Raw genomic sequence first — 11,432 nt, forward strand, 5'->3', positions numbered from 1 at the left:
CGGATGCAAAGGATCTTCGAAGACATATACGTACTCCGGTCTATGAGCAAGGGCTGATGCTCCGAGTCCGAAGCGGCCCCTAGTCATTATTAATTGGTCTGAAAGTCGTAGGGATAGAGCACAAAGATGGAGTTGGGTGCGTCGCAGAAGGTAGACTAGAGCATAAGTTTTGGCAAGACCTAGAATAGTCTTTGTCGAAAGACTCCTGATATGCTGTATGCTAGAATGATGAATAATTCTGCATCGGATATAAAGGTGGATAATGTAGATGAATCTTCCTTTGCCGGGTGCACCAACATGGTGATTGCTCCCCACCACATCATGTCCGCGACGTCCTACCCACATGCTTTCAGTATGGAGACGCTGGGCAGCCAACAACCTGAGAACGGCGCGACGATTCTCGAGCGCACGAATCAAGATGTCGCGAACTTACGCAGTATGACCCTTCAAATGCCGACGTAGTTGAAATTTTTAACAGTCAGTAGGATGCGGTGGCCTCACTCAACACGTTGCAGTCGAACTTTGCGGTCGTGGACGCGATCCGCAAATCGGGAAGGAGTATGAACAAGCTGGCAATCCCTGAGATGGTTGAGTGGGTTCAGAAAATTGGATATCAGGTACGGGGATCCACAGGGAGATACCATAACAGCTTCGCTGAGCATGAGCGCCTAGCCTGATGATTTCAATCGCATGGACCTCATACACATAGCTGGTACAAAAGGCAAAGGCTCAACATCGGCTTTCATCTCCTCTGTGCTTTCGCAATATATCGGCAAGCATCCCGACTCAGGCACAGGCAGCCCACTGCAGAAAATCGGTCTCTACACTTCCCCACATCTACGCTTTGTCCGTGAGCGCATACAGATTAACAACAAACCTCTCACTGAAGAGAAATTTGCGCAATACTTCTTCGAGACATGGGATCGGCTCGAGGCCTCAGCGGTGCAGAAAGGTCAGGACCCAGCTGTAAAGCCAGTGTACTTCCGCTTCTTGACACTTATGGCTTTCCATACCTACATGAAAGAAGGAGTTGATGGGGCCGTGATAGAATGCGGTATTGGCGGCGAGTACGATAGCACAAATATCATCACAAAGCCAGTTGTAACAGGCATCACCAACCTCGCAATCGACCACATCGGTGTGCTTGGCAGCACGATCGAAGAGATAGCATGGCACAAGGCAGGCATCATGAAAGAGGGAGCAAAGTGTTTCACTGTGGCCCAGCGAGAAGCTGCTCGAAAAGTGCTGGAGGAGCGAGCACGCGAGAAAGGCGTAGATCTTGAAGTCGTTCCCATACACCCCGAACTTCAGTCCGACAGTGTCCCCCTAGGCCTATCCGCCTCCTTCCAAAAAATCAACGCCTCCCTCGCGATCGCCATATCCCATGACTTCCTCACTCAACGTGGCTTCACAGACATTGGCACCACGCCCTTAAACGAAAGTTTCAAACAGGGTCTCAAAGACGTTCGCTGGGGTGGCCGCTGCGAAACCCGTCATGAAAACGGCATAAAATGGTGCATCGATGGTGGCCATACGCTCGAGAGTATCGAGTTGGTTGGAAAGTGGTTCGCTGAGCAGGTCAGCAACCAACAGAACACCATCACTGCCAATCGGAGAAGCGAACGCAAAAGAGTCCTCATCTTCAATCAGCAAACCCGTGACGCCAACGCCCTTGCTCGTGCCCTCCATGCAACGCTGGCTGCGGCGCTGGGGGATGAAAAGCCATTCACGCATGCAATATTTTGCACGAATACCACGTTCAAGGATACTGGATTCAGGCCTGACCTGGTCAGTGTGAACACGAACGCTAAGGAGATCGAAGAGCTGAGCGTGCAGAAGGGGTTGGCGAGGGCGTGGGAGGAGATTGACTCCGGCACTGATGTCAAGGTTGTGGGGACTATCCAGGAGGCTGTTGAGATTGTGAGGGAGATGGCGAAAGATGGAGAGGGGGAGGGAGAGGTGATGGCGTTGGTTACGGGAAGTTTGCATCTTGTGGGCGGGTTGTTAGAAGTTTTGGAGTCAAAACCATAACATTGGCCGTAGAATCTGGGATAAAATGATGTATTGCAGGGTACTGGTAGATTTTAGAATATCAATTAGGAGATCAAGGAATACACACTTCCAAACCTTTTGGAAATATGCTGGCCATTTCTATGCACAAATAACGTGTTCAATTTACTCCATAGAAGTATCTCTTCAAGTAGCTGCTAAGAAGAATGTAACATCGATAAAGATCTTCCAGTGACTCATTTCAAAAGATAGAGCTTTTAAAAGAGTAGCAAATCATCCATAACACTTGACACCCAGCAGATAATAATAGCGACCTCTAGGACTTCACATAGATGGATGAAATGCAAGGAGCACTGATGGTGGCCTTCCCCTCTCATTGCAAGGCATGTCTTTCTTCCAGGCTGAGAATATGCTGGCAGCCTCTTCACACTGCTTGAATGACCTTTCCCAGAAACTGAAATCGACTATTTCCGTTCTCTTGCGCCATTACCTAAGTAAGGCCTGCAGGCAATCAGTGGCTCTGCTGGCTGCTTTTCCATCACGTCTTGTTTGTAGTAAGTTCTTGATTGGCTGCAGCTGTGAGGTAGAAGATGGGCTTTATATCCCAGTTTACAGTGTAAACTCTGACGGTAAACAAAGGACTGGTGACCTTTCACTGCCGTATAAGATCCATTATAGTAAGCGTAGAGTTCTCCTCTTGTAGCACACCGCCTGGACACTCTAAGCAATGCAGATGCCTGAAATGGTGCGGAAGGCTTCCAGATTGAAACACTGGTTTAAGGGTTTCTTTCCAGGCAAAAAGTCCTCAACCAACGATGAGACCACGCGGCCACCATCACCACCAACATCCCTGCAACAAGGGCGAAGACGCACAATGAGAGAGAACACTATACCGAACATTAAGGACTTTCACCCGCCAAATAAGTCTGAAGAAGACGCTGAGAGGATTGGAAAGATGACGGAGCAACAGGATCACCATTCTGAACAATTGAAGCGAGAAAACGCCGACGAGCGGGCCAAGGAGGCTTGCAAAGCCAGAGATGCGAAGGAAGAGGGCGAGGGCCAATGAGAATGTGTCAGTCGAGGGAACTTCGTCAATTTGTGGAGTGATATTGTCGACAGGGAGGCATAAGGGGCCAGGTACAGGGCATATCTGCAAGTCCAGGTTCAGGGCTGCTTTCCAGGGACGTTGATATCGCTGCTCTGGCCGTCGCCGGCTATGAAAACAACTTGTACGGCAGCATAGCTAGATACTTCAGTACCGAATCCAGATGTGAGAAGGGTACGTACGCTGCGGCTGCTGCAAAAATCTCCACTCTCCTAGCTCCAGTAACCAGTCCAAGGCTGAGAGAGAAGAGCACAGTGAAAACTGCGACAATCCCTAAGCGGACGGATACCTTGTGCACGGTATTGAGGATGAGTATTGAGCACAGAGGGAGTATCGAGGAGAGAGCCAGAGCAATGACGGAAGTGATGCGCAGGATAGCATCCTGCGTGAGTATGCTACGCTCCATGAATTGCGCAGACTTGTCTCGCTAAGACGAGATCAGTAGGCTTGGGCTGTTCGCTTATGTCTCTCGCAATACTTACCTTGAAATGTCTGCCAATCATCGGATGTAGCCAAGCCCTCACGAACTTGATCATCCATAAAGATAACAGGTCATCATGTTCCTTTCGCTTCAAAGCCAGCAGCTCGTAAACATCTGCTTTCCTCCATAGGTCCTTGTCTGGCCCTAGCAGATAGACCCAACCCATTCTCGGACTTTCCATCCAGTCTTTGATTGCCGATAGAGCTAAGCTACTCGGTGCATCCAGTTTGACGAGTTCCTTCTGCTGGAGGATAGCGGTATCTTTATGCATACACTGGTCAGCAAAGCTTACAGGTAGAATGACAAGAGACTTGCACTTACTGTATTCTTTCAAGGCTTTACGGATGTTCATGAAGATTTTCCATTGCTTGGAATTGCTGTCAGAGTGCTCCTCAGAATGGCTAAGCCGGTACCAATCCCTCGAATACAGCGGCCGGTTTCCATTCGTACATTGAGCATCATCTTTGACCACCTTTTCGAGCTCTTCCTCGAGCCAGAAAAGCTCAGCTTGCAGGTATAGGATGTTCTTGGCATTTAACGTTGCAAACCGCCGGAAGATCGCTGTTTCGGGAAAGTACCCCATGAAGGATGCTAGACGGTCGTATCCTTCTGGTGGCCTTGGATCCATTGGCATATCAATCTTGACCTCGTCTACCGTACTTGATTCAGCCATTGAGCCGGCTTCCATGGTGGCAGTAAGAGTGTTCGATAACATCAGAAAGGGAGGTATATACGAAAGGAGTAATTGAGGGGAAACCGCGATGCTACTGATCAAAGAACTCGAAATTCTCCTCGAAACGAGACGAAAACATGGAAATAAGAGCAAACCATCCCGAATCCGCCTTACCATCCTTGTGATACTCGACCTCCAACTCATCTTCAAGCCCATGTAGCACAAAGAGGCGGGACCATGCAGGTCTGCTTCCAAGTCCATCCAATCTTTCTGTTGCAATTTACACTATTCTGCTCTATCTTGTTGCATTGAAGCGCTTCACAAAGGTAGGGACAGTTGTTACGTCTCACCGAGGGCGTGTCATACGTCCTGACGTAGCAATGCCGGAGCAGGATTGGACCTCTGGGTTTTTATCATCTGGCACAGCCAGGCGTAGGGCGAACTCATGAAACACAAAATCTGGAATTTGTCACACAGTATGCATCAACTTGGCTGAAGTGGCAATGTTTACGGAGTACATTGTAGGCACATATTCAGCACCGAGGGAAGGTGGACGACGCTAAACATTGAAAAGGGGTCGAGCCGCCCGGTAAAATGTCGGTGCAATCTTCCTCGGCATTTTTACACTTAAACATCAACTCCTGCAAGACGACTACTCCGTCCTTTATCACTGAACGATTAAATTCGTTGCCCGTTGGATAGGGCAAATTACCTGTTAAAGGTCAATGAACCCGTCCTCTATTGCCAAATGTTACAAGCTTCTCTGGACTTCTTTATTCTACTGTAAGAAGTAGCGGGACTCTGTCATGGCGGTGGGGGTGGTGCAAGGACACAAAAACCACCAATAAGGTAAGCCGAGCAGTGTCAAACAAGAAAAATCATACCAAGTACTACTCATGACCAATAATCGGCTAGTTCTGCCATCGCGTTAATGACTATTACCTGGCAGAGAACATCCATTGGTGTTAGGGATGACAAGGCATGGAAGCAGTTGTCACTTGAGCAATTAACCAACACAGCTATTACAGATATAATTTAGGCCCACGCTACGAGTCATCAGGTTCCGCAGCCAACGGGGCTGCATCCAACATACCCTTGAGAACAGGCTGGAGCCTTAACCTACGTGGTAGAAGGCTAACAAGAATGGTCGCCTGTCCTTCTCCATGCGTATACTGGGAGCAGATGCCAACTCAGACTAGACCAATGATTCCTGGCTCTATGGCTTCCAATCTTTCCTCCAGCTCGGTCCATATCTTCTTCTGTGCCTTTTGTCCGTCTTCACTACGCACAAAGTTCGATAATGCATTGCTAGACAAGTATTGAGTCAGCCCATCTGATTATCCGGCCCATGTGATAGCTGAAATGGGCAACTTACTCCTGGACTTCGCAATCATTCAGGTACCGTCCGTTGGCCTCCCAGCCAACCGTAACAGCATGCACAAGCGTCCTGCTACCTTCCTCAGTTGTCCTTGCATACTTGGCTTTCCTATCCTCAATGGCCTTGGCAGCTTCACCTCTCGCATTGCGGCAAAGGTTTGAATGACACAAGCCAGGAGCAACTGAGTTGATGACAACTTGGGTTTCTTGCCGAGTTTTCTGAGCCAGCTCGCGCGTAGCGAGAAGGAGGACGAGCTTTGAAATGCTGTAGCAGAGGAACTATTAGCATGAGATGACCAATTGACGCTAGTGCGGGATTATCCCAAATACAGCAGTGGTCGAAGCGATGCTGGGAGCTATGTTTACCGGTCTTGCATATTCGCCGTCTCTTTGTCATTCAACTTATCAAAAACCCCCTCTGCATTCCATTCTGGAAATTGAACGAATACGTGGGAGCCCGAAGAGACGACTGGCATTTTTGGAAGAGTCCCATATTCATCCGCTACTCCATCAAACTCCAAATCCTGCAGCTTACAACACCAACCATTGCAAAGTTATGCGCTCTTTGCGTTCTCCGCATCTGGACGGCGCAAAGACCCTCCGCGCCGTATTCGTGCCACAATTCAGACGATCTATTGTTGCAATGTTCGGATACCATATTAGACCTTATACTCCCTCATACGGACAGATTCAAATGCCATTGCCCTCGCCGTTCCCATTCCGAGTCATTCCACCACTGTCACCCAATTTCTCGATTTGCTCCTTAAACATGCCCTCAAACCTCTCCTGCCTGAAAATCTTTGTGGCATCTAAAGCGCTAGGCTCTCCTATCGTTGGATCGGCTCCCTGTGTGCTGATCAGCTCTTGCGCCATATATACAATCTATGAACCACCCAAAGCACAAACGTGGACTAGATAATAACTCACCCCTTCAAGCAAGGCCTTAATGATTTCCTCTTCATTCTTGAAGACCGCGCCAGCGAGAGGTGATTGCCCTCGGTCGTTGAGTGTGTTTGGGTCCGCGCCATGGCGGATGAGGAGGCGGACGAGCGGGACGTGGCCGTGGTAGGATGCCAGCATGATCTACAGAATATGGTGGTTAGGGGGATAAGGATAGAGAGCTTGGTAAGGTAAAGAGAAGGAAGCTGGGATGCAATGGTAGCTCCTAGACAAAAATAACTATGATAAGATAGCAGCTCAAATGGGACGCACTATTTCGTCCTCGCAAATCCCTTCCAAAGCTTTGCCCTGCCTAGCCGGCTCTTCTCTCAGCTTTTCGGCCAGTAAGAATATATAATGAAAGTCACATCACGCACTTCGCAATTATCATCCCTTGCATATCATCCTATGAATTCTGCTAGAAGCCAATGGCATAGATGCGGAGGCGACGACTTCAAAATACAAAAAGACGTACGAACTCACTAGACTGTCTCCCTTCCCATTCGTCATGTTCGGCTTCAACCCGCCCCGCAGAGCCTGCTCAAGGATATCTATCTGTCCATTCCTCGCTGCGTCGAATAGGCGAGTTGCTAGTGCTAGAGCTTCGGGTGGGAGTTGATCCGCCGAGGCGGGTTGACCTACGGTGCTCGGGGGTGGGGTGGATACCATGACTAATTTGAGATTGGGGATGATCACTCTTACACGTTGGAAATAATGCGATACGAGGAAAATTCACTGTCCCAAAGAGGAGAAAGTAGAATGACTAATTAATGAGTAAGCGATTGCAGTCACCACTACGAAGTTTCGCCAGTTCTCAGACAACAATATTGTGCAGTCGCACGTCCCGCGTGTAGACTCAGGAGCAAGGCTGTGTTTGGGACCTTCCCATAACTCGTGTCTTCGTGAGCTCAATCAGAAGAGGCACAGCCACATTTGCCATGGCCGCCCTGTTGCATGGCCACCTTGTGCGACGTCTTTCCAGCACTCTTGGGTAGTACTTAAGCCAACGGTCTCGGCCGGGCCGCATAATGGTGTTCGTGAACTCGGCGCTTAGTCTACGACAGGAGGTCGTTAGATATTTCTCGAAAGATGTGCCTGAGAAACAGTTTAAGATTGAGCATCAACGAGCCTTTTGAGATGTTGTGAGAACTGCCATTCTCCGGTCTGCTGCCCACAAAGCCGTGAGAACGAAAGCATGGACGGTCTTTCAGGCGCCGCCAGCGGTATAGCCGTTGTCTCTCTGACCTTTCAGATTGTGGAAAGCATCTCCAGACTCCGTGACTTCTTTGAGTCCATCAAAACAGCCCCAGCAGTGGTTGCAACCATCGTGAAGGATCTTTCGCAGCTTGCCTCAATCCTAGACATCATCAAGGTCGACGGATCCATAAGCAACGACGTGTTGGCCACGTGCATGGATAAAGTCAAGGATTTGAACGCTTTTACTGATGAATTAGAACCTGGATTTCGATCTGCAAGTCGGAAAACCCGAAGATGGACTGCATTTACAGCGGCACGTAAGAGCAGCGTCATAAGTAAATTTCAAGCCACTTTGGGGGAGACGAAGACTACTTTGATATTGGCGCTACAGGCGAGGAATCTCTTGTTGAGGTAAGTCAAATGAGGTCGTAGTCCCGATTGACGCTTTGAGCTATGTATCGTTTGTTCAAGGTTCGGCTCCTCATTTGCCATAGTACTAACACACCCTTGTTGTTCTAGTCGAAAGAATGCTTCTCACATGGTGTCCATGGAACGGCGGATACGCGATGACCTGGCCGAAAGCCAACAGCATATGCTTAAACTCATTGACAACCACCGAGACAAGCTATCAGGAGTTGTGCAACAAGTAGCCGACCAACTCGCTGATTTATCCGTCGAGCACAAATCGCGGCTTGTTTCTACCACATCGCATTCCTCCAGCGTCTCAGAACATACAGCGGATCTTTTAGAAGAGATAACCCGGATGATGACCAAAATACCGAACCCGATCATTCGCCAGAGGTTCGAAGCAGCTGCCAAAGCAGCCCTCGATTCCCACTTAGTCATGATAATAGACGAGGGACCTGTATCGCAGCAGGCGGCGTGGTCGCCTCGGAGAGAGGCCTTTTCGGCACCTTCAGAGGTTGCTAGTCATTCGGGTATCAATAACCACACTAGCAACAAATGCGCTGCCAGTGGGAAAAGGTCTGTGAGCCCAAGTGCCAAGGAGTCCAGTCGAAAGAGGGCGCGCGTGCGCTGTCCTGCACGGAGCACGTCGTCCATTAAGGATTTCTTCGGCGGCCGGATCTACATGCAAACGGATGTGTATTGTGACACGCTTCATAACAATCATTCTTTGGAGCACGCGACGTCATTTATTTATCATCCTGCTTCATGGTATTTGCGGATGTGTTTCAATTTCGGCGTCAATGTGCTTGTTGCGAAGGCAGCCCAGGGATGGCAATGGAACATACAAACCTTTCGAGCTGTCCCCGACGATTCGTTGATCTTTGACTTCTGTGAAAACGGTAACCTAGACGGGGTCAGAACCTTGCTTGGCAGGCGGGAAGCCTCACCATGGGACGTAAATCCAGCAGGGTGGACACCATTACATGTGAGCCTTGCGTTTCGATCTTTTCGATCTTTTCGCCCTTGAGTTGTTGCGCTACAGCTCTGTCATATCCATTGTTATGGCTCAGCTAGGATGGACTTCTTCTCTGTAGGAGCAGTTCTCTTCGTCGTGCCTACACGTTCCGTCGTCATCAGGTCTTAACAATAGCTAACTCAGCATGGCTCACCAGATGGCTGCCTCTAACCACCATGTCGAAATCTGCGAGCTGCTCTTGACTGAAGGTGCTGACCCGAAGGCCAAGACATACCGTCTAGATTCAACACGTTACAATCGGCCACGGTAAGACATGTCCTATACCCTGGGTATACACATCGACCGACCGCTGACTATGATGCGATCAACTCAGCTCTGCTTTTGCGCGTGCATGCCAAGGTCAGAACCTCCTCCGTCGTCCATCTGGTAACCTTGACACATCTCGTCTGCTTCCCACGCTTCGCTTGTTATTCCCATATCTAGAGCTCGAAAATGGACTTGAGGAAGACGCTCTCTTCCTTAGCGATCTCGTGTACCATGCTTCTAAAGGATCTGAAGAAGCTCTCAAGTGGGCCTTGGAAGCTTGCCGTTCCGAATTGAAAGAAGAGGCAATCAGACCGATTGTAATTGGCGCTTGCGAGCAAGCATCTCTTGGATCCTACATCTCGGTACTACAGCACTTGATGACCATACTCGATATTGACATAGACGCCGTTGCTGAACCCGGAGGTTTTTCACTTTTACATGTTTGTGTCGGGGCAATATGTTCCTACTCATCAGGAGATTACGAGTGTATTAGCTATCTCGTGGAGCAGGGTTCGGATCTCCATCGTGTAAGACGTTGTATGAGTCTTATGGCTGCGTTGTTTCCGATCAGTGGACTTCAATCGCCGACTACAATGGCGATGCGTCAGTCAGGGATGTTCTTCTACTGGCGTATGGCGTTACTTGAGCATGGACATTGTTTGCATCGCTTCGTGATACAGGAACTACGAAATTCGCCATTGGCTAATCAGGGCTGGACCGAGCATACACTCCTGGCTCTGTTCATGCATGAGTTTGAGCCCGTTTGGCAGCCTTCGGGACTATCTTCGCTGTGTCGACGATGCAGCCAAAAGATGCCTTGCCTCCGAGACATACAATGGGAAGGGACGTTGAAGATGATCAAACAAGGCAGAATATCGGAAGTGCGACACCCGGGCTGTCGAAGAAGTATAGATGAAACGTATTCTATAGGTGATGCCTACAACTCGACTAGGTGCTCTGAACATGCTACACGGCCCCTAAATGCGGCAGGCTCAATCGACTCGAGACTTCCCTGCACGGAGCAGGAGGACTGCCTTTCAGCTTCCACTAACGAGGAAGATGAGGATAGCGAGACCGCTTTCCTCCCCGAAGATGAACGTTGGCAAACCATTTGCGACTTGTGCGAAATGGAGTTAGCAAACGAATCAGAGCAAGATTCAGAGGAGGATGCCTTCCAGCCGCAAATGCCAGGAGGCTTTGACGTCTGACCATTCCCATAACCGCGAAATCATGTCAATCAAGAAAGCATACTCACGATCTCGGTTGTGAAACCTGCAAGCCAGGGAAAGTGCTGGACATAATCACGAACGCCTCGACCTATCTCACGAAGTCGTCATTCTCAAAGTCCACGAACGTCACGTTTGGTTCGCACAAGATCATTCCCCCTTACTGCCCTAAAGGATCAGTGCATCGATCGAACAGATGACAAATGCTGCCAAAGTCGCAAGAAGCTATTCAAGCAGCACAGAATCCAGGTCCAAACCAAACAGCACCACCACCCCGCAACCTCACGTAAAGCTCAGCGAGGACAGCTCCACCACGCGGCTTGACCAGCAAAAGTCCTCTTCTCACCAACTCGACCCCCAATCGAAGGAAGGACTGCACACCTCCATCTTCAGTCTGACATGGCAAAGAGAAAATAATTCCCAAACCCCTTGTGCAAGACTCCCAATCCAATTACCTCATGGAGTACGGCTGCCTGCTGATTCAGGGGCTGGTCTAGCCTGGCATTTCTGAGCCTTTGAACTGTAGCAGGGCCACAAACTTTCTTCATTGTTGCCATACGCAGTTGTGTCTTTTCTACCACCTAGATAGTAACTATCTATCTTCTCCCGAAGCAAAATCCCCGAAGCAGCTGACACTTAAAGCCCTTTTTAGGGGAACTGCAATCACAAAGTGCGTGCGCGACTTAGGTATGCATTTGCGCAGTCCAGAAAAGAGCGTGACCGTCCCTTTC

General features: G+C 49.3%; 5 protein-coding genes across 5 annotated transcripts; 2 read left to right on the top strand and 3 right to left on the bottom strand.

Moving 5' to 3' along the window:
• Nucleotides 1–418: 418 nt before the first annotated feature.
• Nucleotides 419–2,031, top strand: EPUS_01334 (uncharacterized protein; the record flags this gene model as incomplete). Its single annotated transcript, XM_007788627.1, has 3 exons — nucleotides 419–436; nucleotides 486–617; nucleotides 673–2,031. 3 exons carry the CDS (start codon nucleotides 419–421, stop codon nucleotides 2,029–2,031), a joined length of 1,509 nt encoding a protein of 502 aa, XP_007786817.1.
• A 1,146-nt stretch (nucleotides 2,032–3,177) lies between these two features.
• On the bottom strand, nucleotides 3,178–4,287 carry EPUS_01335 (uncharacterized protein; the record flags this gene model as incomplete). Its single annotated transcript, XM_007788628.1, has 4 exons — nucleotides 3,178–3,256; nucleotides 3,301–3,545; nucleotides 3,601–3,860; nucleotides 3,921–4,287. The coding sequence occupies 4 exons, from the start codon at nucleotides 4,285–4,287 to the stop codon at nucleotides 3,178–3,180; spliced, it is 951 nt and encodes a 316-aa protein (XP_007786818.1).
• A 1,175-nt stretch (nucleotides 4,288–5,462) lies between these two features.
• On the bottom strand, nucleotides 5,463–6,125 carry EPUS_01336 (uncharacterized protein; the record flags this gene model as incomplete). The annotated part of the gene is made up of 3 exons (XM_007788629.1): nucleotides 5,463–5,580; nucleotides 5,648–5,914; nucleotides 6,016–6,125. 3 exons carry the CDS (start codon nucleotides 6,123–6,125, stop codon nucleotides 5,463–5,465), a joined length of 495 nt encoding a protein of 164 aa, XP_007786819.1.
• Nucleotides 6,126–6,339: 214 nt separating this feature from the next.
• EPUS_01337 (uncharacterized protein) lies at nucleotides 6,340–7,098 on the bottom strand (the record flags this gene model as incomplete). The annotated part of the gene is made up of 3 exons (XM_007788630.1): nucleotides 6,340–6,495; nucleotides 6,577–6,732; nucleotides 7,072–7,098. 3 exons carry the CDS (start codon nucleotides 7,096–7,098, stop codon nucleotides 6,340–6,342), a joined length of 339 nt encoding a protein of 112 aa, XP_007786820.1.
• A 685-nt stretch (nucleotides 7,099–7,783) lies between these two features.
• Nucleotides 7,784–10,683, top strand: EPUS_01338 (uncharacterized protein; the record flags this gene model as incomplete). The annotated part of the gene is made up of 4 exons (XM_007788631.1): nucleotides 7,784–8,196; nucleotides 8,305–9,178; nucleotides 9,366–9,475; nucleotides 9,543–10,683. 4 exons carry the CDS (start codon nucleotides 7,784–7,786, stop codon nucleotides 10,681–10,683), a joined length of 2,538 nt encoding a protein of 845 aa, XP_007786821.1.
• Nucleotides 10,684–11,432: the final 749 nt, after the last annotated feature.

This window comes from Endocarpon pusillum, assembly GCF_000464535.1.
Source record: "Endocarpon pusillum Z07020 unplaced genomic scaffold C720987, whole genome shotgun sequence".
In the NCBI taxonomy this organism is placed as follows: Eukaryota; Fungi; Ascomycota; class Eurotiomycetes; order Verrucariales; family Verrucariaceae; genus Endocarpon; species Endocarpon pusillum.